The 27,073-nt window shown below is 39.2% G+C and overlaps 1 protein-coding gene across 1 annotated transcript; it reads right to left on the bottom strand.

Annotated features, from left to right (window-relative positions):
- Positions 1–1,321: 1,321 nt before the first annotated feature.
- Positions 1,322–23,256, bottom strand: LOC117299284 (acetolactate synthase-like protein). The gene is made up of 13 exons (XM_033782772.1): positions 23,058–23,256; positions 21,723–21,881; positions 16,069–16,239; positions 13,025–13,163; positions 11,568–11,679; positions 10,128–10,228; positions 8,912–9,021; positions 8,232–8,355; positions 7,434–7,528; positions 6,662–6,816; positions 4,829–4,966; positions 3,912–4,185; positions 1,322–3,491 (listed from the first exon to the last, which is right to left on the bottom strand). Exons 1-13 carry the CDS (start codon positions 23,181–23,183, stop codon positions 3,306–3,308), a joined length of 1,890 nt encoding a protein of 629 aa, XP_033638663.1. The 5' UTR covers positions 23,184–23,256; the 3' UTR covers positions 1,322–3,305.
- Positions 23,257–27,073: the final 3,817 nt, after the last annotated feature.

Here is a 27,073-nt window from a genome sequence, read left to right as displayed (position 1 = left end):
TTTTGTACAAGTCACTATGATCTTTAATATGTTATCGTGACCTTTGACCCAATTTTTGAAATAACGCATCATTCCAAAAGTCAATGAAATGACAATCACTTGATAGAGCATGTCATCCTCTATCATAATCAACCAAGAAACAACTGGGCTCTTCAAAATTTTATTACCATTTTTGTACAGTTGTTAGGTCACAAACTAGTCAATTTATATACTTTATATGGAATGACCCTTATGTGACGTCACTCTATTGTTGAAAAGTGTATATTTGTACGAATCTACACTTCGTAAAGTGTACATTCGTAACATAATCTACAGTCGAGTGAAGATTCATTACAAACTTTATAGTAAATAGTTCAACTTGAAAATTACTGTCTTTCCAAACTGAAACATAGCACTGAAGTGCAACAAAACACAGCTGAAAATATGTTATCTTTAAATTATTTACAAAACATTTTCCAGTTGAGAAAAATTACTCTAGTGACACAACTTGTTAGCTGAGCAAACTGATCGTTCTAAAGTATGCCTATATATTTTGTAAAATAGTTTTAAAATGTGACCAACTGTCGTTTGACAACGAAATGAGATGGACTAGTAATGCTACTTTTGAGAAATTCAATTCATTGAAATTGGTATATAAACAATTGAGGACAAAGTTGAAGTCGGAGAAGAGACTCATAAGTGTAGATTCATAATAACAATGTACTCGCCTTCGGCTCGTACATTCTATCCACCAATCTACACTTTATCGTCCATTCTCCTTCACGTAATGGTTTACAAGGTGATGTGGCGAAATATGCTGCCAATCAAACCAGACTCCCCGGGCGAACCCCTTCTCTTTTCGATAAGTCCACCAGGGTCCCTTTACGTAAATTACACACCACACACAGAACCAACTACTTTGCTTCCCATCCGAAGGACGAAGCATCATAAGTGTTTTGCTCAAGGACACAAGTGTCAGTTCTCTCGAACCCACACTCTGCTGATCAGAAACGCCAGAGCTAGAGTCTGATGCTCTGTAGGCCATGGCATGCCGGGTATAAAGCTTTCTCGCATAATTATCCAACCTTGATACCACTCATCAAGAATCTATATTATTATTAAGCAAACAAATCCTACTACGAAGTATGGTTTGGATAATTGTTGACCCCTTAACATTAACATTGCGTGAATTGTTTCTCCGTTTTGTAAGGGTTGGTGTCAAGTCAGGAAGGCTGCAGCAAGAGATGCGGTTGCTACACGCTATTATTTCTCTCTAAACGTGGATGGATTTGAAATTCTTGTAAAAATACCGAGACACTAATAATAATAAGTAGACACTGTGTTCAGCTGCAACTTTCACAGGTAAATTTTATTGTATCTTTATTTCTATTTGTGCATATAAATCAGAATTACCATGACAACATCTAAACAAATACCTCCCTTTAATAACTTTGTTATTAAATACACGTGCTTCCTTATCATTTCAAATTTTTTACATAAAACACAAACAAATTTCCTCAAATTGTTGATCCATACATTGTGCGATAAAAGTATAATATAATGTGAAAGTACTTCTTCTAATACATCTTACAAAAGAAATGCAACTTAATTTATACTTAAAACCAAAATTTAGAGTATCAAATTAATTTGAAACTTAATGCTGAAATGAGACATGCACTTGACATTTTTCTACGCAACATCAATAGCTCTCACTACATCCGCCTGTTTCCAATTAGAGACTTTTGAACACTAGGTGGCAGCAAACTTACCAGATAAACTTCCATATAGTCTGGGCCCCCGTCTTGATATACAAGGATAAAGACAGGTACCTGCTATTTAGATCAAGTGATTCAATTGGATACAATGATTTTGGATAAAGTGCACAGTGACATGAGCTTTCCATAATGCCCAAACAGTAGGCTGCACTCCTATTACGTCCGCCATAAACTTTGACTGCATATCTCTATGTGAATTGAATGTAGGTCAAAGGTGAAAGTGCAAGCTGGTTTGGAGGCAGGTCTCTGGCGCTAATTTTGAGCCTTGAGCTGTGACGTCAGATATTCAGGCTAACTTCCATAGACCTTTTTGCAAATACCCATTGCGCAAGCGCTAAATGTTAAATAAAGTGCATGCTGGTGCAGCTAGAGATTAAACATGAGCGCTAGCTAGCTAGACCAGCAAGCACCTAATTCAACGCCTACAACGCGCTTACCGATATGTTTGCGATAAGGTCTATTGTTTACATAGTTCTGAGCATGCACCGAATCTGAGGGGCACAAAGGCCAAGACCAGGGCAACGGATCACTGGCCTCTGTGTAACTACATGCCTGCCCACTTATAACAGATTAGATGTCAAAGGTAAATAACAAAGACTGCTGCAGCTACATGGATGTTTACATAGGCTTGACCTTTTAACCAGACAATCAGGAACCAAACCCACACTGTATAGTAGGTTGTCCAACGTTTTAAACATTTGTGTTATGTGCGTACTTGGTTTTTTACAGCCCCATGTCTAACTCATCAAACACCAAGGAAATATTAAAAACTTTATACGTCCCAATATTAATTAGACTTGAATGAATGGCTACATTCATTTAAGTAACACTGCCAATATTGCAAAGGTTGTGGGTTCGAATCCCACCCGAGTAACAATGCCTGTGATTTGTTTTTCCTGTGATTTTTTTCTTCTTCACAAAAGTACTAAGCCTGCGCTCAGCATCTGAAACTACTCGCCTCATGGAACCTAACTCAATCAAGCTTCTTAAGTCTGCTTCAGGTCGCACATTCTCTCTATTTGCGCCACACACTTGGAATGCACTCTCCACCTCAATCAGGAAATCTGACTCGCTCCGAACATTTAAGAAGTGTTTCCTATCTAATGCGCTGCGTTCTTGACGTAGTGGTGCTATACAAATGCCCTATTATGTATGCATGTGTGTATACAGTGCTAACAATGGGTAAAAACCAAAATGAATATTCTTTATCCCCGATGCAATCTTAACATCTATTAAATCGCCCATATTGCAATACTAACTACTGGAGGAAAGATATCTGTATCAAACAAACATCTGGATCGTGATAAACCGAATTAGTAGACTAGCCAAGTCCCTCTGAGCCAGTTGATGTTGCGCCCTCCAACTAGTGGATAAATGTACTTTGATTTGTGGAGCAGGTCACTAAGAAAGACAGTTCTCAAAGAACAAATTCTACCTGGCAAGTAGATACACACAAGGTGTTACCACAAACCAAATATATACAGGTCACTATTAGTTAAAGATTGGCGGCACATCGAAATATTGTACTGTTGCGATATTAAAGTGCTTACTCTAAACAGAGATGGATCCCTCCCTGAAGTCTGTCTTGCCCACCAGGCAGTTAATGAGGACAGGTGTGCCTTCCTTACAAAGCTTCTTAGCTTCAAGGAAGGTCTTCTCTATCCCCTCTGGGCTCTCATTGCTCAGCTTGAACCCTTTGCCTCCATAACCCTCGGCGACCTTCTCATAGTCACGGAACTGTAGCAGGAAAAAAAAAATAACACGGATATCGATTAAGATAAGGTACACCCGCTTCAGAAAGGCACTCCGGAGTTGTGCCATATCAAATTCTGAATTAAGTACATGAAAAGTTTGACTTCTGAAACAGTTAGGAGTGACTGGACCAGCTAGAAGTTGAAAGATCGACTGTTGCAGTCGTTCGGATCGAGACCTCAAAATCTAATTCTGAGGTCTCAAAATCAAATTCGCGGAAAATTACTTCTTTCTCGAAAACTACGTTACTTCAGAGGGAGCCGTTTCTCACACCGTTTTATACTATCAACTTCTCCCCATTACTCGTTATGAAGTAAGGTTTTATCCTATTAATTATTTTTAGTCATTAACAAGTGTCCACTGCCTTAAAAATAAAAAAAAGCCTTTATGAAGAAACAAACTAACCGCAAGTTGGCAGCCGATCGAGGAACCAAATATCGGAATCTGTCCTCGTTCAATCTGCATCCAGGATGCGTCGTTACCAACGACTGCGATAACCGGTACCCCGTGTCTCTGGAATGTATCAAACTCTGCTACAGTGTAACCCAGGGTACCGTCCCCATAGATGATCCAGACCTCCGACTCCGGACGGCAAAGCTTGGCCCCGAGGGCGAAGCCACCACCGACACCGAGAGTACCGAAAGCACCGGGGTCCAGCCAGTTCAGAGGTCCGCGGGGTCTAACAGGAAAAATTGAAATTAAGTAATTTTCATTATAGTTATAGGTTGACAAGTCAATGTGTGTATTCTAATGATAGACGGTTTTTATATAGTGCTTTATACACCCAAAGGGCGTCTCAAAGCGCTTCCACATTATTACCCCTGCTCACTGGGCCATCATTTCTTTAACCAAAGATTATAGAGCGCCGAAGGCGCAAGATGGGGAACTGAAGCTTTATCGATTGTTTAACGTGAAAAACGCATGGGCGCCATTTCAGCAAGTGAATGTTTTGTTTCCCATTGATCGGAATGGTCATTGTCTGCACTGAACTGCACTGATCTATTGTTGTATCAAAAGAGTTACTTGCCGAAATGGCATCCAGTGGGATTTCACATTTCAGCATCTTGCACCTTCGGCGCTCTATAATCTTTGCTTCAACCATCTCAGCTCCCTGGGGAGCTGTCAAAATGTAGTGCACTAAGCTATTATCAATCACAATAACCATCTCTGCCCTTGCAGGTACCCATTTACCCCTGGGTGAAAAATATCGAGTACATATGTGCTTAAACACTTCCTAAAGTGCAGTATTGAGCTACATTGCGCTTTAGGAAGCACGCCCTCTGCCGCCTAAAACGGCAAGTCGCAACAGCAAGTAAATTAACCTGAGGATGTAGGCAGCGCTACCCACAAAGTCTCCACCATCAGCGACCAGTATACTGTTATCATCCAGATTCTCCTCCATAATATGAAGAATTTTCAGTGGATTCAAGTACTGATTGACGGGTGCATCAGCCTTTTTGCTGTTGAGAAAAACAAAACAAAATGAATTAGTTTATGATTGATTGATTCATTAGGGGGCTTAATTGAAATGGTTTCTATACATCAAATTTGATAAAAGACTGTTCGAAGGCTGATATGTTATGAAAACAAATTACAGATATAAATTAAGCCACTAACATATTTAAAAAAGAGAAAAAAATATATATAATGTATAAAAGTTGTAGGCATTGTTAGCACTGTGATATAGTTATGCTATGAATAACGATCTGAATGCATAATAATAATAATAAAAATAATAACAATAATATTAAGATAGTTAGGCCTATAACTGTATAAAGACGAGTGTTGTAGGCCTTGTTAACGCTGTGATATAGTTATGCTATGAATAACGATCTGAATGCATAATAATAATAATCAAAATAATAACAATTATATTAAGATAGTTAGGCCTATGACTGTATAAAGACGAGTGTGGAATAAACAATAAACAGAGATAATAATAATAATAACCAAATTTAAAGAGAATAAAGAATAGTAAGCAAAAATACAAAAAGTGACAGAATCAAAAACACATAAGATGGAACGATTAAACAAATGTGTTTTTGAAAGCCCTTTAAACCAATAAACATTTTACAAAAAAAAAAACATTGCAGAAATACACTTCAAACACAAAGAACAGCAATCAATCATGAACAATTTTAAAGACTATTGGTACTAATAAAAAAACACACTTGGATATAGAATACAAATATAAATCAATGTTTTGACCCTAGCAGATACTTTCTGAAAGACTAACACTTTTTATAACCAAGTGTATGAACACTTGATGCATGAGTGCATGAGTAACCGAAGCAGTAAAGTAGAAAGACATAAAGAGAGAGAGGTTGAGAGAGAGAGATGGGCAAAAAACACACAGAAAAGCAAGGGATAACAGTTGAAAGGGGGGGGCTAGAGAGGAAGGGGATGGTTTGACCAGAAGTTTGAAATAAAAATGGCAAAATTAAAAGGCAAGAAATAATAATAATTAGCAGTTCTTATATTAAAGTACATTTCACAAGAACCATCTCAATGTGCTTTAATTAGTGAATGACTAAAGAAGGAAGATATCAAGACATTTGCATCTTGCAATCGGGGAGATTTTGTACAACACTCAAAAAGGAAATATTGAGAATTACAATTGAACATAAATAATAGAAATTGTGGGAAATTCCAATCATGGTGTCTGGCAAAAGGGACACAAGTGTCACAACCGTGACTCAAACCCCCACTTCACTGAACAGAAACACCAGAGCTCGAGCCCGGTGCTTATATCCGCTCGACCACGATACGCCGAATAGGGCCTTGGATATGAGGCATGCAACTCTTAAGCAGAAAAGAACGCGGGAAATCATTTTCTTATTGATCGTTGGGAACTGAAGCTAGCCGCGTATTGGGCCCTTACAGTGTCTAGTTCCCGCCGCATCCCCTCATACAACATGCAATAAAAACAATACGGAGCCAGATTGGCCAAAAATAGTGTAGAAGGTATGCGGTACAAGGAGAATTTGGTCTGTATAAGGACTGTGTAACGCTTTTGTGTAAAAAAAAATCGCGGAGCATTCATCGCAGATTTTTTTCTCTCAATGCAAGTTTTTACGTAGCGGCGGATTTCCATTTCATGAAATGCGTAGAAACCGCGAAGTGCAGAAGAGTTGCATGCCTGGGATATGACTTACATATTTGACTTTTCTGTTTCTTCGTCTCGTTCTTTCAGCATCCGAGGCCATTCTGGGTCACATTTATAAGCTCCAAGAGCCTTCTGCAGAGAGGCCACGAAGCTCCCAGGATCCCCCTGGATAGCTAGCGTCGGGGTCCATAACATATCACTATTCTATAAAATAAAAAAAGTTCCAGAAAGAAAACAAATGTCAGAATTGAAAAACATCAATGAGGGAATAGAATTAGCTGTGGCAGGACCTATGGTATAAGTTTACAAAAAACCCAAAAGGACCTATGGTTTAAAGGCACAAACTGGGGCCCGACATTTGATCGCCATTTGCAAAAGAAACAAGTAAAAAATTAATGTGAACATATTGTATGGTCAATTCATCGCTAAAAATAAAGGGTGCACGAAAGGGTTAATATGAAGACATATCTTGCAGGCCTGTATGCTTTGTTTTTGAAAAGACAAGGGCACCAAGGCAGTTTCTCGTTGGTTAAGGGCACCCTTATGAGGAAATAGACCCTTCCCATGAAATATGTAAATTGCACATAGCGCGTGCTCTCTAACGTTTTGGTTGGCAAAATGAGGGAACATCGCGCTGTTTTGTACACGGCGAATGGGTGCGTGACGCAGACGCGATTGCGCGTCTGCTTAGTGCACAACTCTATGGTGTTTGCCAACCAACAAGGTCTGTACGCATGCGTGAATGTAATTAGCATATTTCATGGGAAGGGTCCATTGTAAAATTCTACTGGAGAATAACAAGGACACCAAGGCAATCTTACCTTGTACAGTTGAGATTTATTTCGATTGACAGCGATGACCTTAGAGCGCCTACTCAAATGGCGTCCATACGACAGTCTGAAGTCACATACTGTGCCTGAAGTGCAAAGGAAAGTGCGTCAAAAAACTGTTTTACAAATCTAGTTATCAATTACGTGTATATCAGTTCAATAAAAATAATAATAATTACAGATTTCAACAAGATGATAAACCGTGCATTACAACAAGAAGTATTAAAAACATAAGATAAAAAATACTTAAAAAATTTACATACAACTTATTAACAATCTACATAAAAGCATAATTACATCAAAGCAAGATTAGAAAAAAAAAACTTCACTTTTCACTTAAAGGCAGAGGACACTATTGGTAATTACTCAAAATAATTTTTAGCATAAAACCCTTCTTGGTGACTAGTAATGGGGAGAGGTTGATGGCATAAAACATTGTGAGAAACTGCTCCCACTGAAGTGCCATAGTTTTGGAAATAGAAGTAATTTTCCACAAATTTGATTTTGAGACCTCAGATTTAGAACTTGAAGTCTCGAAATCAACCATCTAAACTCACACAACTTCGTGTGACAGGGGTATTTTTTTCTTTCATTATTATCTCGCAGGTTCGATGACCGATTGAGCTCAAACTTTGACAGGTTTGTTGTTTTATGCATATGTTGAGATACACCAACTGTGAAGGCTAGTCTTTGACAATTACCAATAGTGTCCACTGCCTTTAAAAATATCAATGGATTGAGAATTTTGAATGTCTTGAGAAATGATTTCTTAGCAACTGAATTACCAACCTGCCAGGATGACGACATCAGCTTCCTTCAGTGCATCCCGTCTACGCTGGCGGATGTGATATGGGCTTTTCCTTCCCAGCATGCCTCTGGCCATGCCACCCAAGAAACAGGGAATTCCCATCGCCTTTTGGGGTCAACAAGAAAAAGAAACATAACCGAAAGCTCATATATACATGTACTAGTAATAACGAGGGGAAAGCTTCTGAAGTTCAAACCTTTTATTTAGTTTTTCTAAATAATTTTATTTTATACCTGATATTCTTAATTTTCATTTTTATCTGTCTGTGTAGTGTTATACAATTTTAAGTGTTTTGTCTGTACTGTTAAATCAAGGCCAGTTTTAATTTCCCAAGTGTGAGATAATAAAGTTCTTATCTTATCTTATCTTATCTTAATTGTTCTGGTTTCTTTCCAGAAATAACGGGGGAAACAAGAGAAGCAGTGTCTGTGCTTATGTTGATGACTATACACAAAACGATTGGTCTCTAAAAGGCTTAATTTGGGTTTTTACCCATACACAGATGTGTGTTAGAACTGTATACTAAGTACTTTCCCAAGTCCTGTGAACAAATTTAACAGGCATGTTACTCGGGTGGGATTCGAACCCACAACCCTTGCAATTCTAGAGCAGTGTCTTACCAACAACCCGGTAGCTAGAGATCTCTAAAGGGTTAATTTACCTCCAGTGCCTTCCTGACTTCGTCCACCGGGGTGGGTGGCAGGGTGCTCTGACTCCCCAGGACAATGACTGGCTTCTTGGCTGAACTCAACAACTCCACAGCTCTTTGGACTATCAGAAGAAAAAAGATTCAAATATAGACGATGTGACCTATGTTTACATTCAAACCGCCCTCTGTTGACAAAACACTATATACGTCATGTTTCGCCGGGCACTGAGTTGCGTAGTCATAGTAAGATTGCGTACACTTTCTAGCTGGCTGCCAAAACAGAAAGGTTTTGCCTGGCGTAATGCGCGCGAATCATGTTATGGTTTTCGTGTGACGTCAGAGGTTACATCGTCTATACAAAGGCTGGTTAAGCATCAAGTTCCAAGAAACGCTGCACTAAACCACAGACCAACACTGGCTTTATCATGCTGCCTCCATCTTGGTCATGTTCCTAATATCGAATAACAACAATAATGAATGCTAATAATCATTTGAAAAAAAAGGAACCAGACTATTTTTTTGTTCAAACCTTGGTTTGGGAACATTGATATAAATGAGAGAAAGGCCGTATCCGAATTGATGGCTACAGCTGTGGCTACGACTGTTGCCAGGGGTATTGCTAAGGGCGTCCTATACTTCAATGCATGACGACGCGGCGATCCAGCCGTAGCTGTAGCCCGTAGCCGCCAATTCGGATACTGCCAAATAAAGGTTTATTGGGCATTATCATGGTGCGACCATCTTGGTTTTTTCCCATGTTTCCTAAGAATTACTCATGACAGTGGAAAGTTTGTTAAACCCTTATTGCTCCATAAACAGTTGGGAAGACAGTGTGTTCTGCTGTACCAGGCGGGCTCCTAATGGATAACACCCATGCCTTGATCAACCTTCAGACTGTGGAGGGATAACCCTGTTTCGGCCCCAAAAGCAGGTGGCAATGTGCCCCAAGTGGCAGTTGATTTGGGTCGATAGCCCACATCAGTTAAATGTAGCCTTCACCTTGAAGTGGCTGTCTGGCCTTGCAACATATTTAGCCTTGTTCATACTTTCTGCGAATGCGAATGCAATACACAGTGCTGTTTTTGCAAAATCTGATGCGAATTATCCGTTTCAAACTTGTAAAAGTTACGGAAAGTATGAACTGGACTTTAGGCGAACTCTCAATAAAAATAAAGTTAAATAAATAAATGATAAGAATGATATTGAAAGTATTTGAGAAATAAGATACCTTGGTCGTCCGAAGCCATTGGTTGGTTGACTGGCAGAGGTTTAAGCTCTCTCTTCTCCCAGGCACCGGCAAAGATATTATTGACGTAGGTGTTCAAATAACTAATGAGAAAATACATGAAAATAATTGTTATATTTCATTTCAATTCATTTCATTCATTAATTCATGATGTGGTTTAAAAAGACTTCTCCTCTAAAGAGACACGTTGACTTGGATCGGGGCGAGCTGGTCTATAAATTTCATAACAAACTGTTTCACCGCTTTTCATAGACCAACTCGCCCGATCCTAGGCAACGTGTCCCTTTAACCTTTTGATTACTAAATGTCAGTTAAGACAATATTTCCGGCCACACTGGCATGTTAGTTCTAAGGTTGCAGGTTCAAATCACGTTCTGGTTTGTTCGTCCCAAAACTATATGAAAAATGTGTATTATCATCACTATATGCCTCTCTTAATATTTATGCATGACGTCATACTTGTTACCCAAAATGAGGCTAAAGACGCACGTCCGCCACCACTTGCAGTGGGTGCCCCTATGGCCTTGTTTTGGGTTAGAATTGTGACGCACTCATGCATAAATATTAAAGGCAGTGGACACTATTGGTAATTACTCAAAATAATTATTAGCATAAAACCTTACTTGGTAATGAGTAATGGGGAGAGGTTGATTGTATAAAACATTTTGAGAAACGTCTCCGTCTGAAGTAACGTAGTTTTCGAGGAAGAAGTAATTTTCCACGAATTTTATTTTGAGACCTCGGAATTAGATTTTGATGTCTCGAAACCAAGCATCTGAAAGCACATAACTTAGTGTGACAAGGGTGTTTTAATAAGAGATGTTACTCGCTGCCAAAACAAAGGATTTGAACTGCCTCTAGCTACCGGGCAACCTCGGTAGTCTAGTTGGTAAGACACTGCTCTAGAATTGGAAGGGTCGTGGGTTCGAATCCCACCAAGTAATATGCCTGTGATATTTTAGGACTCCGGAGTCCGGACAGTACTGACTATAAGTTAATAAGGGTATTTTATCATTCAATATTTTCTCGCACTTTCGATGACCAATTAAGTTCAAATTTTCACAGGTTAGTTACATGTATTTTATGCATGTTCAGATACACCAAGTGAGAAGACTGTTTTTTTTTTGACAATTACAAATAGTGTCCAGTGTCTTTAAGAGAGGCGTATTCTAGAGAATTTGAACAAAAGACAATGCAAGCTAGAATGCATGAACCGGTACATCATTAACTGTCCCTGGCTCCTAGTTCCTTTTTCACGAGATCATACCTACATGTATCAAAGCTCCATCTCCATTGGAACAAATCTCCTGCCACACCGGCACGTTTACCAGCACGTTTACCATTGTTCAACCACAAACTAAGTGAAAACTGTGTAATGTTATCAGTATTAGAGAAGTTGAAAGTTAAAGAATGATAACTTACAAGTTGACAATGCGGGCTAGAAAACCTCCTTTACTTCCTGTGGCTCCTAGTTCCTTTTTCACCAGATCGTACTTGTACAAGCTATCAATGGGTAACTCCACAAACACTGGGCCTATCAATATCATGAGAAACAAACAGAAAGATTGTATGATTTGAAGCATTGCTGGTCTCCCAATCCAATGGACCCTTTTCAAGAAATATGTAAACTGCACATAGCCTGTGCACACTAACACTTTGGCTGGCAAAACATGAGGGAACATCACAGTGTTTTGTACATGGCTAACGGCCAGTGACGCACACGCGATTGTGCGTCTGCTTTATAGTGCACAACTCTATGGCGTTTGCCAACCAATAGCGTCTGTTTGCATGCCTGAATGTAATAAGCATATTTCATAAAAAGGGTCCATTAGTTCACTGGCCAGAGTCCAGAAATGTTTTGCACTTGGCCAGTAACTAGCCTTTCGTCAAGGCGCAAGCAACACCCCCAGATGTCATTTGACCCCAAATGTCAAGCAAATGATGTCAAAAGACCAGCTCGAGCGACGAAGCCGCGAAGCCCCTTTACCTTTTTTGCTACCGATTTTGGTAGGAGAAATGTAATGCATAATGCAATAGCATGATGAGTGTTGGCAAATAAGCAGACACAATTACCATACGAAGAGATCACGCAACACACACAAATTCAAGGGTAATGGGGGCGCTAAAAAGTCACGTGCTAAGGGGTGCTAAAAAGTCACGTGCTAAGGGCACTGCACAGAAAATGCATTATGAACTTTTGTGGATCATGAGTAACTGATTAGATAAACGAGTTGGTAAAGATGGTAAAGGGGCCTTGCAGCTTGGCCGCTTGCGCTGGTCTTTGTTCATGCGTGCCATCCTTGGATGCCACCGGCGTGTGCGCCTTGAATAAAGGCTATGCCAGTGAGCAACATGGAGGCTACAGAGAATGCCCTTCATTGCCCTGGTCTTGGCATTGGTGCCCCTTCGAAAAGAGGACAAGGCCATTTTAATTTTCATTCATTTTCATTCAAGAAATGCCCCCCCCCACCCCCTCACTTATAATATTTGTGACAGGCTCTACAAAAATGAGTCGCTTGTTGTACAACCCATTTTTTTTTGTGTGGTTTTATGCTTCTTTTTAGGGTGTATATTTTCACATTTTCTGAAAAAAAACTTTGTTTTTAATCTATTAAGGTGAATTAAACATGTACTTTTGTTCATCCCCACAAATAGTTTATGTTTTTGTTATACGGGCTGTTTCCCCAGTATGGGTTATTTTCAGATTTCAGTGACATAATCTATTTCTCAAAAGGTCATAGCTTTTGAACCAAACATGATACAAGTGTGTAAGATATGTCAAAATGAAGCTGGTTGTATGCTCTTTTCAGCCATGTATAAAACCCAAAGTCAATTGTCCCCCTTGTGACTTATTTTTGCAGAGCCCATCACATATTTACCTGGAGTGTCAGACTGAGCAATAGCGATGGCTTTACGTATCGTTGGAATGATGTCCCTCACACATCCGATGCTGGCACAGAATTTACAAAGCGGCTTGAAAAGAGACATCTGATCGATGTCTTGAAGAGCACCACGGCCCTGAAGAGTAGGAAAAGAAGAAATATTAAAATGACCTTGGTCCGAATTCATACAACTGCTTTAAAGGCGCTGGACATAGGACTCAAAATCATTATTAGCATTTATCTCGGTAGTCTAGTTGGTAAGACACTGCTCTAGAATTGCAAGGGTCGTGGGTTCGAATCCCACCCGAGTAACATGCCTGTGATATTTTTTCACAGGACTCGGGAAAGTACTGAGTATACAGTGCTAACACACATCGGTGTATGGGTAAAAAACCAAAATTAATAGCATTTATAAGAGCGAGCAATGGAGAGATGTTGATAGTACACAACATTGTGAGAAATGGCTCCCTCTGAAGTAACGTATTTTTTATGAAAGAGTTAACTTCTCACTCCAATATTTGAACTTGATTAAAGGGACCCATTTTAGACAACAAGGGTGTTTTATCTTGGATGACTACTTGTTGAGGTGCTGTTATATTTGAGACGTTAGTAAAACAAGTCTTTATACCATAGCTGGTTATACAAGTTTTACAAGCTAAAGCTGAGACAACAATTATTTTGGTGACATTATTTACTCATTTCTCAAAAACTACATTACCTAAGCCAGTAATATTTTAAGGGGAGCTTTCTACTATCATTATCTTCAAACTGTTTATAAATGTTTCATGTTAATCTGCCAACATTGTACCAAGCCGTCGATTTCAACAAACTCTTCCTGACTTAGGATTAATCTTAGGACTGAGGACGTGTTAAGCTCCTATCTATAGACGTTAGGACGCATTGAACCCATCTTAAGATAGGATGAGTTACTCGTCCTACATGTAGAAGTTGAAGTTCAATTTTATTTCCACTCAATCATTTCAGATGACAAGATATAACATAGAGTAGTAAAAATACACAATAGATTAAGTGGTGGAGGACTCCCAAAAGCAAGCTTGTAGGGTGGAGTCCCCCAGGGATGTGAGTAAATACAAACGTAGTTTGTTTTCAGAACAATGTCTGGGATATTTAAAACACGACAAAAAGTTACACATGGAAAGACATGGACAAACACTAACAGGACAAACAAACACAAAGACAGTGGTTCTCTATATGATGGATATACAGAGAAAAGTAAAAAAGTGGTAAAAGCTGTATCAAAAATAATATATAACAAAAGCAGTTAACTAAAGTAATATATACGTTAAACGAAAATAATACTATTCAATCATGGTAATTATCTAAGAGAACACATTTGAGTTTTCTCTTGAACATATAGGTACCCTTGCATCTTTTTAAAGAGTCGTCAAGGGAATTCCAGTACTTCGGGCCTTGGAAAGAGACACAATTCATAGATCTAGATGAGGAACAAAAGGGGATATGAAAATCATGTGAATGTCTAGTTTGATAAGAATGTATTTGAGAATTAAACACAAACATATTCTGAAGGGAATTTGGTAAGTTATTGGAAATAAACTGATGCATAAATATTCCAAGCTGATGTAAATAAATATCAGATACTTTAAGAGTTCTATGTTTAAGAAATAATGGGTTTGAATGAGCACGAAACCCGACACGATTAATAATTCTGAGGGCTCTGTTTTGTAAAATAGTAATACGATTTAAAAGATAAGCACTTGATTTACCCCAGGCAAGAACGCCATAGGAGATATACGGCAAAATTAAAGCAGAATAAATATTATATAATATTTCAGATGGAAAAAAATATGAGAGTTTGCTGATCATTCCTATGTTTCTGGAAATCAATTTACATATATAATTGATATGAAAATTCCAAGAAAGTTTGTCATCAATATATAAACCAAGGAATTTAATACAGTTGGTTCGAAGGATAGGTACATTATCAAAAAATATATCACATGGTAGATTATTAACAAAAGGACCAAATAGCATGAAATTGGTTTTCTTGATATTAATAGAGAGTTTGTTGGCCTTTATCCAATTTGAAATATGTACCAAATCCCGATTCACAATGTCAAAGAGTGTGTCGAGACTTCTATGGGAACAAAATAAATTTGAGTCATCAGCAAAAAGAATAAAGGAGAACTTATCCGAAGATTTAGGAAAATCATTGATGTACAACGAGAAAAGAAGAGGGGCTAATAGGGATCCTTGTGGTATGCCACAAATTAATGATTTGAGAGAGGACTCTTTGCCGTCAATACACACAAATTGTTTGCGGTTGGACAGATAATTCCTGAACCACTCCAAAGCAATACCTCGAATGCCATAAAAGGAAAGTTTGGACAAGAGAATGGAATGATCAATGGTATCGAAAGCCTTGGAGAGGTCCAGGAAAATTCCCATTGTATGTAAAGACTGATCACGATCAGCCCTAATTCTATCGATTAGTTTGAGGATTGCGTGAGTGGTGGAATGTTTCTCTCTAAAACCAAATTGTGAATTGGAAAGAATGTTGTGTTTTTGCAAAAAAAGAGAAGTACGAATGTATACATGTAACTCGAGATAGGATTAATCCTAGTGCTTCGTGAAAACGACTGCAGACCAATTGAGTGTCTTGCTTTTTTGGGGGGGGGAGGGGGTGTGGTTTTTAAACGGTGGGATGGGTACATTCTTTGTGGCAGGAGATGCTGCGGCCGATTTCATGAAACGCTAGGATTAATCCAATACCCAGTTAGGACGAGTAACCCGTCTTAACTTAGGATGTGTTCAATGCGTCCTACGTCTTCAGATAGGGAACTTAACTCGTCCTAAGATTAACCCTAAGTTAGGATGAGTTTAGTGAAATCGACGGCTGGTCACCTAATCCTCCTTGCCACTCACTGGCTTGGTATTTTTTATCTATTGATTGATTCGTATATTTTAATGCCAGTGTAAAGCCTAATAACACTAAACTAAACTAAAACGAGAGTCTTGACCGGGAATCGAACCAACACTCAGCTGATCACAAAGCCACTCACCTTGAGCATCGTTGCTGCTGCTCCTCCCATAAGTAATACTGGTGACTCGGCCATCTGCGCATTCTTTACAGCTGTGATGGTATTGGTCAATCCTGGACCGGCAGTCACAATAGCGACGCCGATCTTACCGGAGAGACGCGCAACGGCGTCAGCGGCGAAGACGGCAGATGCCTGTAGTAAGAAGTGGAAGACAATGGGAACAAACTATAAAGTGGGAAATGTTATAGGGGCCCGACTGCTGTTTGGAATTGCTCATCCTGCATGTCATGTTAAAGGCAGTGGACACTATCGGTAATTGCACTCAAAATAATTATTAGCATAAAACCTTACTTGGTAACGAGTAATGGGGAGCTGTTGATGGTATAAAACATTATGAGAAACGGCTCCCTCTGAAGTGACGTAGTTTTCGAGAAAGAAGTAATTTTCTGCGAATTTTATTTTGAGACCCCAGATTTAGAATTTGAGGTCTCGAAATCAAGCATCTGAAAGCACACAACTTCGTACATCACAAGGTGTTTTTTTCTTTCATTATTATCTCGCAACTTTGAAACCAATTGAGCTCAAATGTCCACAGGTTTGTTATTTTATGCATATGTTGAGATACACCAAGTGAGAAGACTGACTCTTTGACAACTACCAATAGTGTCTAGGGTCTTTAAGAGTTATTCATGCTGAAACACGTACATGTATGATCGAGTGTGCTGTAATTGGTAGGGAATGCCTATTTGTAGGGAACGTAAATCAAGTAATTTGGACCTTTGGACCTTCAGTCAACATACACAAACAGAACATCCATTATCAAATCTGCATTCATGTTGCGTTCTATTGTTCTTTCCTTTGTCCCTGTACTTCACAATTTCCCCTTAGACTTTGTACACAACATATTTAGTGTGGATCACCCAGTCCTTAAAATTCCCCTATCATCAGACCTTTTGTTTAAATTCCTTTTTGGTAAGGCCATTATAAACAGAATACCAGTTGATGGTCCCCTCCCTCATCCTTTTTTTGAGGCCGCATCCTTTTATTTACTATTTTTCTATTTAACTTTTTTTCTTCATATTCTTAGACAAATAATTTTCTGTGTTTTTCTCAATTTACTTACTTCTTCTAAGATTGTGTTACTCCATATTATTATAGTAAGTGTGACTTTAAACTGAATAGGTGGCCAGTTTGAATTAAAATGCTTGGTGGCCACATTTGATAAAGAATAAAAATTTAAAAATTAAAAGGCCGTCATGCTCCTCTTTTTGGAAAACCCGGACGATCAACTGGTATTTTCTCTTATTCGGCCTCAAAGGGCTAGTTCTCGATCTCCATGGTACCTAAAAATGGGCACACACATCTGGCCCCAATTTCATAGAGCTGCTTAACGGTCGATTTTGTGCTTAACGGGTGCACCTAGCAAGTTTTTCATTTCATAGCCTTGCTTAAGCAAGGTTTTTTGCTTAAAACGGCGAGGCAAGCAAGCAAAAAGGGTCCTTAAAGCCTCTATTTTGCTTAAGCACCCTATTCACACAGCGCATAGTGCAACACTCATTGCAAACGATGTTATTGTGCCGGCACAGCGGTGATTGTACGTGCGTTTTGTATGGTAGGTGTAGCGAATAAACGAGTGTCTAAAATGCTTCAGAATCATGTTGTACAATGTATTATCTTCTTGTTTACTTTCAAGTTAGTGTGTAAACCTTTCGAAGGGCCCTTTGAACCATTACAAATAATACATATCAGACACAGAAGGTGATGAATTTTTTTTATCGCCACTCGAGTGCACTCCGCATTTATTTCGCCCGCCATTTTGTCAGCACCTTCTTCTTTTTCGCTTTAAAAGCAAACGATCTAAAATGTTGCGCGCGCAGTTTGTTTACGTGATTAAGCTAGCAACCGCTGGTGAAATAGATTTCACTTAAGCAATTTTTGTTGCTACGTTAAGCCAACATATTTGCTTACCGTTAAGCAGCCCTAGGCCATGCACACAGTGCAAAATACACTGCCTTCTTCTGTTTTGCTTAAGCAAACGATCTAAAATCTCCGCGCGCAGATTGTTTACGTGCTTAAGCTCGTGTACGTTTAGCATGGAATCCGAATGGTTTTAAGCAATTATTTTTGTTACGTTAAGCGAAAAAATTTGCTTACCGTTAGGCAGTTCTATGAAAGTGGGCCCAGTGCAAAGGTGACCAGACATTCCTAAACCCTGACAAAGCACACATCATGTTTGTTACATTATGTAACTATATAGTACACGTACATTGTACATGAATGTGTACATTTGTATTGTACATTCTGACACCACACACAGGCTAAAATGTATGCATACTTAAAGCCATTGGACCCTTTTGGTACAGACAAAAAAAAAGTTCACAGATTTACAAATAACTTACAGGGTTTACAGAAGGTAATGGTGAAAGACTTCTCTTGAAATACTGTTCCATGAAATGCTTTACTTTTTGAGAAAACATTAAAACAATATAAATTCTCGTTAGCGAGAATTACGGATTTATTTTAAACACTTGTCATGACATGGCGAAACGTGCGGAAACAAGAGTGGGTTTTCCCATTGTTTTTCCCGACCCAGAAGAACGATTTAGAGCCTAAATTTTCACAGGCTTGTTATTTTATATATAAATTGTGATACACGAAGTGTGGGACTTGGACAATACTGTTTACCGAAAGTGTATAATGGCTTTGAAGGCAGTGGACACTGATGGTAATTACTCAAAATAATTATCAGCATAAAACCTTACTTGGTAACAAGTAATGGGGAGAGGTTGGTAGTAAAGAGCATTGTGAGAAACGGCTCCCCCTAAAGTGGACTAGTTTTCAAGAAAGAAGTTTAGTTTTCCACGAATTTGATTTTGAGACCTCAGATTTAGAACTTGAGTTCTCGAAATCAAGCATCTGAAAGCACACAACTTCGTGTGACAAGGGTGTTTTTTATTTCATTCATATCTCGCAACTTTGAAGACCAATTTTCACAGGTTTGTTGTTTTATAAATGCATGTTGAGATACACTAAGTGAGAAGACTGGTCTTTGACAATTACCAAAGGTGTCCAGTGTCTTTAACCACTGCTATGTAACCTTCCAGGACAAGGGCCATACAAATACAAAATTATGTTTCCAATTTATTTTTCATGCAGTTTGTAATGTAGGACTACTGACCATGCAATATGAGGGGCCTGTGACTTTTTAGGACAGACACAAAACTTTTAACAGTGAAAACAGGAATCTGACTTGTACACAACATTTCATGCAAATCGTTTTCTCACGTTCAAATCTTTTGGGGTGAAAAGTTAAAAATCTAAATGATTATTCAAGGGGTTGTAACTTGAGAAAGGATTTCCTTTGAATACATGTACGTTGGTTTGGATAACCTTTCACCCAAATAAACGATTTAAAGTTTCCCATTTTCGTTTCAAGGCACTATTGGTAATTTGTCAAAGACCAGTATTCTCACTTGGTGTATCTCAACATACATGTACATGCACAAAATAACAAACCTGTGACAATTTGGGCTCAATTGGTCATCGAAGTTGCGAGAAAATGATGAAAGAAAAAACACCCTTGTTGGACGAATTTGTGTAGGAAGTCTTTTAATATTTTAGTGAGAAATTACCTCTTTCTCAAAAACTATGTTACTTCAGAGGGAGTCGTTTCCCACAATGTTTTATACCATCAACAGCTCTCCAATGCTTGTTACCAAGTCAGTTTTTAAGTTAATATTTGTTTTGAGTAATTACCAAACGGTACCTTCCCTTTAAAGGCACTGGACACTAATTGGTTACTGTCAAAGACCAGTCTTCTCACTTGGTGTATCATGGCGTATCATGGTGTATCTCAATATTATGCAACAAACCTGTGAAAATTTGAACTCAATTGGTCGTCGAAGTTGCGAGAGATTCATGAAAGAAAAAACACCCTTGTCACACGAAGCCGTGTGCTTTCAGATGCCTTGAATTCGAGACCTCAGCTGGGGTCTCGAATTCAATTCAAACATTTTAGTGAGAAATTAATTCATTCTAAAAAATACATTACTTTAGAGGGAGCCGTTTCTCGCAGTGCCATATATTATCGACAACTCTCCAATAGTTTCCAGTGGCTTTTAAAAAAAAAAAGGTTTCCTGAAGTGCTGAAAAAATGGAGAGGCTTCATTTTTTTTTTCTTCAAAAAGACAGGACACAAAACATGTTCTACATGTAGTTTTTTGACCTTATTGGTTACCACACTGTTATCTTATGGATGGTTATCATCAGTTCGTCCAGAATTATGAAGATAAAAATATGCCTACCTTGCAAAAAAAATACACACAAAACAAACAAAGGATCAAATCAGTGGTCATGGGTTGATCCAATTTTAGAAATGCTGGTCTACGTTTACAATGTGTAAACACTTCAGAAATCAGTAGCCATTGCCACCTACTGCTGGTGCTGAATCAGGGCTATCCCCTTCACAGTCAAAGGATGTAGGCATGGGTATCATGCACTAGGAGCCTGGCTAGTATAAAGCAGAATGCAGTACCTTGTACCTGAAAGTTGTTGTTTTTTGGGGGGTTTTTTTCATGGAAGTCGCCTGACACACACAAGGCCTGAAGACCACTCAAGGTGTGGGCTACAATTATTTGTTTCCAGAGGCCGTTGCCACCTACTCCTAGGGCTGAAACAGGGTTACCCCTTTCACAGTCCATTCGAATGTAGGCTTGGGTATCATCAATTCGAAGTCTGGTCGGTAGAACAGAAAGCCCTACCTCCCCAATTTTATGTAGCAAGTGTCACGACCTGGATCCGAACCCACACCCTGCTCCAGTGCGCGACTCTGGTGATCTTAACCGCTTGGCCATGACACTGCCACAATGGGAGACTTTCTGGGACGATAGAGGGCAGCAGGCTTACCGGGTAAATCCATTGTTCTCAGAATTGTGCGCATGTTCAGAACTACGTAAACAATGGAAATTTACCCGGTATGTCTGCTGCCGCCTAGCGTTGGAAAGTCTCCTATTACAGCAATTATGGTTTTAAATGCCTTATTTTAGGGCCGACAGGGATTCCAGCGTACACTCTGCTGCTGACAACAGCAGGGCCCAATTTCATGGCTTAGCTTACCAAGCCAAGAACCGGCGCTTGCGGAAGCTTACTCCAAGCATATTTCGCATGTTAGGCTCGAGTGCGCATGCGTACTTACACATCCTGTTACTAGGCATTCTTCCCTTACACAGTGTAGCGCAGTAAGTCGGCGCGGAAGCGAAGAATGGTAATCGTAAGCACAGAATTTTGCAGTAAGCAGAGACATGAAATTCAGCCCAGAGCTTTGGTCCGGTGACCTACACAGCTCGGCCAGGCATTGCCACTGAAAAAAAATTGGCGCAATGCATTTTGGGGGATTAAAATCAGTCACTGACTAGTGTTGTAGTCGCGACTATATGCGGCGCAACTAGATCGTGTAGTAACTTTCACTATAGTCCCCCAGACCTACATACATCTGCTTTATTTCGGGACAAAGGCGAAGATGGAGGTTCTACACGAGTTGTAAGTTGCAACAAATCCATGAAGATGCTACTTCTGTTATTAACCTATGAACTTTAATCTTTGAATAAGAATCTTGCATGATATCTTGTCAACAGAGGGCGCTATACAGATGCTACATTAGCCAACCCAGTACTCACCTCATGTCTAGTATCAACGATGCGTATACCAAGTCTATCGGCAGCGACATTGACCGGTGATATATGACCACCACATAGAGTGAACATGAACTCCACCCCATGGGCCTTCAGAGCCTCTGCAACAAGCTCTCCACCGTGGCGCTCTGACGTTGGGTCTGCCTATAGTCAAGAAAGGCATAGTGAGAGTCAATGGTTAATGACACCGGACACTTAAATTACTCAAAATCGTTCTAAGCGTAAAAACTTAAATGGTAACAATTAGCAATGGAGGGCTGTTGATAGTATAAAACGTTGTGAGAATCGGCTAACTCTGAAGTACATAGTTTTTAAGAAAGACGTAATTTCCCACTAAAATATTTCAATTGATTTTGAGACCTCAGCTGAGATCTCAAAATCAAGGCATCTGAAAGCACAAATCTTGTGCTACAAGGGGTTTTTTTCGTTGACCAATTGAGTTCAAATTTTCAAAGGTTTGTTATTTTTGCACTGTTGAGTTACACCAAGTGATAAGACTGGTCTTTGACAATTATTAACAAAGGTGTCCAGTTTCTTTAAACAAAGAAAAATTTACTAGAGAGGGACTTTTATGTGGGAGTCTTGCCGAGTTTCCTCATTAGCCAAAATACGTATTCAGTGGCCACTTTATGAACCTGTATTCATCCTTCGGATGGGACTAGAGCTGTTGGTCCTGTTTGTTGTGGAATGCACTTATCTAAAAGAACCCAGTGCACTTTTCGAAAAGAGGAGGGGGTTCGCCCTGTTTTTATTGTCAGCATGGAAAAGTTTTCGTATGGCGCCACCACTTTTTCAATTCATTCAATAATATTTATCTAATTAACAATTACATCAATGAGAAATCCCTTTTTGTAAAAATGAGTAAAGAAGAGGTGGCGCCATACGGAAGGTTAAATCCAAATTAAAGTTTTAATATATATAAATAATGGATAGGACCATTCACTAAATTTTTTAATTCATGACGAATGATCAAATAAAACTCCATGCACTGACCATGCTGACTGACTGACACTGACAGGACACGAAAACGTTTCTAAAAACTCTTTCATTTTTGTCAACATGTTCAAACGTTCAAGAAACCTTGCCCAATTTACATTTGTACGCTGTTTGTAATGTCACATATCACAGCACAGCCAAAGAAAACAAATGTACCACCATTGCATTCTAGTAGTAGTCACATGACAAGCATCCATTGTTAATTGCCTATTGCACAATTTTACCGGCATTTATACTAATAACAATAGTTACCGTGTGGTGAGCCGCCGGTAATTAACAACCGATTTCGAGCGAATAATTCACCCATAAATACTATACAATTACCTTGTGTATCCGCTGATAGAAGAAGCCCATTTTCTTCTCTGCATAAATAAGTAGTCCGATAACTAAAATAAATAGCGAAATTGGAAAAAAGCTACAAATTAACAGAAATATCGAGTTCGCCTCCATCTTGACGGCCCTGATTTCACAACACCTGCGATCATAATGATCAAATCATACACGTTTTTATAAGGCAGTTGACCAGACTTCACTCGTGTCACTTTACTTCCTATAATGATTTCACACTAGTATCAATAGAGGGCGCTACAGTGATTTAACAGTACCCAAAACAATTTAAAAGTCTCGCAGGCTCTTGAAAACCAACACGTTTCGGACAACTAAACTTCAGATTTCTTTTTCAATTTTTGGCAGTTCAGCCTTTGCTAATTACCCAAGAAAGTGTAAACCGTCGAATGATAATTATTTTAAGTCTTAGGCCTATGTCCCAGGGACTCCATGCGGTACTCCACACAATGTGGGCTATGATTCGAAGAGGGCACTGTCAGAAGAAGTTTGTACACAGTTTGCCGGTACGAAGAACAAAAATTGCCACCGGCCACAACTAGCCATTGCTTCGTGCCGATTTCATGGGGGATGAGTGGCAAGAGGGGCCCAGGGGCAGTCTGAGTGTCACTGATTGGGTGTGATACACTGAAGTTGTTTAAAGGAACACGTTGCCTTGGATCGATCGGACGAGTTGTTGGTCTATAAAAAGTGTTTGTAACCTTTTTTTATAAGATGCATATGGTTGGAAAGATATTTTAAAAGTAGAATACAATGATCCACACAAGTTTGCCTCGAAATTGCGTGGTTTTACTTTTACTGTGCGAACTAACACGGTCGGCCATTTATATGGGATTCAAAAATTTGACTCCCATAAAATTAATGGCCAACCGTGTTAGTCGACGATCCCGAGGTAAGAGGAAAACCGTGCAATTTCGAGGCATGTTTGTGTGGATCATTGTACTCTACTTTTACAACATCTTTCTACCCATATGCATTTTATAAAAAGCGGTAACAACTGCTTTTTCAAAGACCAACTCGTCCGATCCAAGGCAACGTGTTCCTTTAATTTGAACATTTATTTTTGTCTAATTTATGGAATCCTACCAGAAGAAACAATAAGTGAACCGACTTGCTGAGTACCAGTGATTGGTAGGCGTGACTTTGTGCCCCCCCCCCGCCCCCCATCTCCACCACCCGTGCACCCGACACCAAACCACCTCATTATATAGAGTAGTCACTTATTATTGATGGAGTGACAATCATTGTTTTTACTATTAATTTGAAGGAAAAGACCAAGCAGACCTAGTATAGTTCCTGTAATTTCCTGGGCACTTCCTTGTATTATGTTGTACGATAACAGTTCGAGGGCTTGGTTCTGTCCTTACTCTATGGTATTGTGTATGATGGCATTGCTAGGGTGCCTGCACTGGCTGGCCTTTCGGCGGGTAACCTTGATGAACCCTTTATAGATCCAGGAAACACCCTCAAACCGGGTCCCCAGATCACCCGATACGAGATTACATACTTTTCAAAATCAACTGATAATGAGGTCATGACTACTGCCTCAATCCTCCAAAGTCAACGACGATGGAGTCTTTAAAGGAAACATTGCCTTGGATCGGTCGAGTTGGTCTTTGAAAAGCGTTCTGTAACCGTTTCAGTGTTGTAAATTTAATGCACATTAATTTTTTTTTTTTTTTTTTTTTTTTTTTTTGGGGGGGGGGGTTGTGTGTTGTTGTTGTTGTTTTTTTTTTTTTTGGGGGGGGGGGTGGGTATAAAGATGTTGTAAAAGTATAATACAATGATCTACACAATGTCTTGAAATTGCGTGCATTTCTTTTTACCTCGACGACTAACACGGTCGGTCAAATTATTTACTCCCATAATGGCCGACCGTGTTAGTTCGCGACGTAAAAGGAAAACCGTGCAATTTTGAGTGATACTAATTTGTGTGGATCATTTAATTCTACTTTTTAAACATCTTTCCAACCATATGCATTTCATAACAAACGGTTTCAAACGCTTTTTATAGACCAACTCGTCCGATCCAACAACGTGTTCCTTTAAGGTGCAAATTCCTCCCAAAATTCACTGAGAGTTTATAGAGTAATATAAGAGCATGTATCTCTTCACAACTGAGCTGTTTATGTAGACAATACCCGATGAATCCTCCCAAATAATCAGTGATGAGACTTAAAATTCTTTCCCGAAAATGATTAGGGTCGTATGAGCGCCATACTCTTTACAACTGATCTGAGTTTGTGTAAATTATGCCTGATGATTAAATCCTCAAATATCAACTGTGGTGGGAGTTTTTGTATGGCTTCCGACCGGCTCACTCAAGCAAATTGAAACAGAGACCGCCAACAAATATCTCAGTTTAGCTGAGCGCATATTATAGGCTTCGTAAGTAAATCCGGAGGTCGTTGGTTCAACCCCCGCTCTTGATTGTTCTTTGTTCAACCCAAAATGAATCAAATTCTCCTTTAATCTTCTTCACGTGCATGAGACATTGACCCCATTATTTGAAACGAAACGAAAACATGTTTACTTCAAGACCCGTGTGTGTGCACATTTCCTGCCCAACAGCACTATGACCTTAAAATGCTGCTGGGGTCTTTTGTAAACAATGACACGTGTCATCTTCATTTAAAGTGCAAGGGCAACATTGTTTTGAAAGACAAACATCTGCACTTTAAGCGACCTATAAACTAACAAACATGTGACATTATAAGTTTATCGGTCATCGAAATCACAGGAAAATCAATGTGAGAAAAACAAAGGTGGCAAGAGCGGGATTTGAACCAACGACCTCCTGATTAACGTGCGCCGGCGAACATACAAAATGGAGCTTAAATTAGCCAGGTGTTGGGTTCTTCTATTGGCTAGGCCCTTTGTTCGGGTTGCCAGTCAGAAGTCATGCGACCGATTTCACAAAGAGTTAGGACTATAGTCTTTATTGCAAGATTAATATGGCGGACAAAACGAGTGTTTTTTCACTATTTTACTTTAAAGGCAGTGGACACTATTGGTGATAACTCACAATAATTATTAGCATAACAAAAACTTACTTGGTAACATAAAAAACTTACTTGGTAACGAGTAATGGGGAGAGGTTGAAAGTATAAAACATTGTCAGAATAGGCTCCCTCTGAAGAGACGTAGTTTTTGAAAAAGAAGTAATTTTCCACGATTTTGGTTTCGAGACCTCAAAATGAGAATCTGATGTCTGGAAATCAAGCATCTGAAAGCACACAACTCCGTGTGACAAGGGTCGTTTTTCTTTCATTGTTATCTCTCAACTTCGATGACCGATTGAGCTCAAATTTTCATATGTTTGTTATTTTATGCTTATGATGGGATACAGCAAGTGAGAAGACTAGTCTTTGACAATTACCAATAGTGTCTAGGGTCTTTAAGAGAGATATCTCGACACCCCCCCCCCCCCCCCCCCCCCACCACAAGCTCAGGAAGTACACACTATAGGACACAAGTACAACAATACAAGTCGCTTCCTATTGTTATTATTATTCACATTGAACTATACAGAGTGACAGGAAACATAGGCTACCTCGATATAAACTAACAGATCCATTGTCCCTTCGGAAATAAAAACAAAGAATACAAGTGCCGCAAGATAAGTTAACTGGCCCAACGGTTATTGTACTGTTGGTCATGCTTGTTGGACACCAGTTGAAACAACAATATTATAGTCAAGTGATGCGAGAAATGTCAACAGCATTTTGACAAAAACGTCAAGCAATGCCAGCCGGCGTCAGTGGTGTAACCAATTAGAGCAGCTAAGCACCACAAAATTGCTAAGCAATACATCTCTTCCTTGATAAAAACAGGATTACCAACCAAATTTCCACGTGATTTTCAGGATAAGCAAACAACAGCTGAATACCAGCATGGAAGAATAAATAACTTATTCCTCCATGATACCAGTGAGTAACAAGCAATATGCAGCAAATAGAATTTGGTTGGTAATCTTGTTTGTATCAAGAAATTTC

This window comes from Asterias rubens, chromosome 14, assembly GCF_902459465.1.
Source record: "Asterias rubens chromosome 14, eAstRub1.3, whole genome shotgun sequence".
Classification (NCBI taxonomy): Eukaryota; Metazoa; Echinodermata; class Asteroidea; order Forcipulatida; family Asteriidae; genus Asterias; species Asterias rubens.
The sequence above is the reverse complement of the archived record's forward strand: the minus strand, read 5'-3'. Positions and strand labels throughout refer to the sequence as shown.

Coding starts and splice junctions, on each gene's coding strand:
- LOC117299284 (XM_033782772.1), bottom strand. CDS start 23,183: ATGGAGGCGAACTCGATATTTCTGTTAATTTGTAGCTTTTTTCCAATT. Junction 10,229..11,567: donor CTAGCCCGCATTGTCAACTT/GTAAGTTATCAT, acceptor TTTTCTCATTAG/TTATTTGAACACCTACGTCA. Junction 4,186..4,828: donor AGCGCTGCCTACATCCTCAG/GTTAATTTACTT, acceptor TTTTCCTGTTAG/ACCCCGCGGACCTCTGAACT.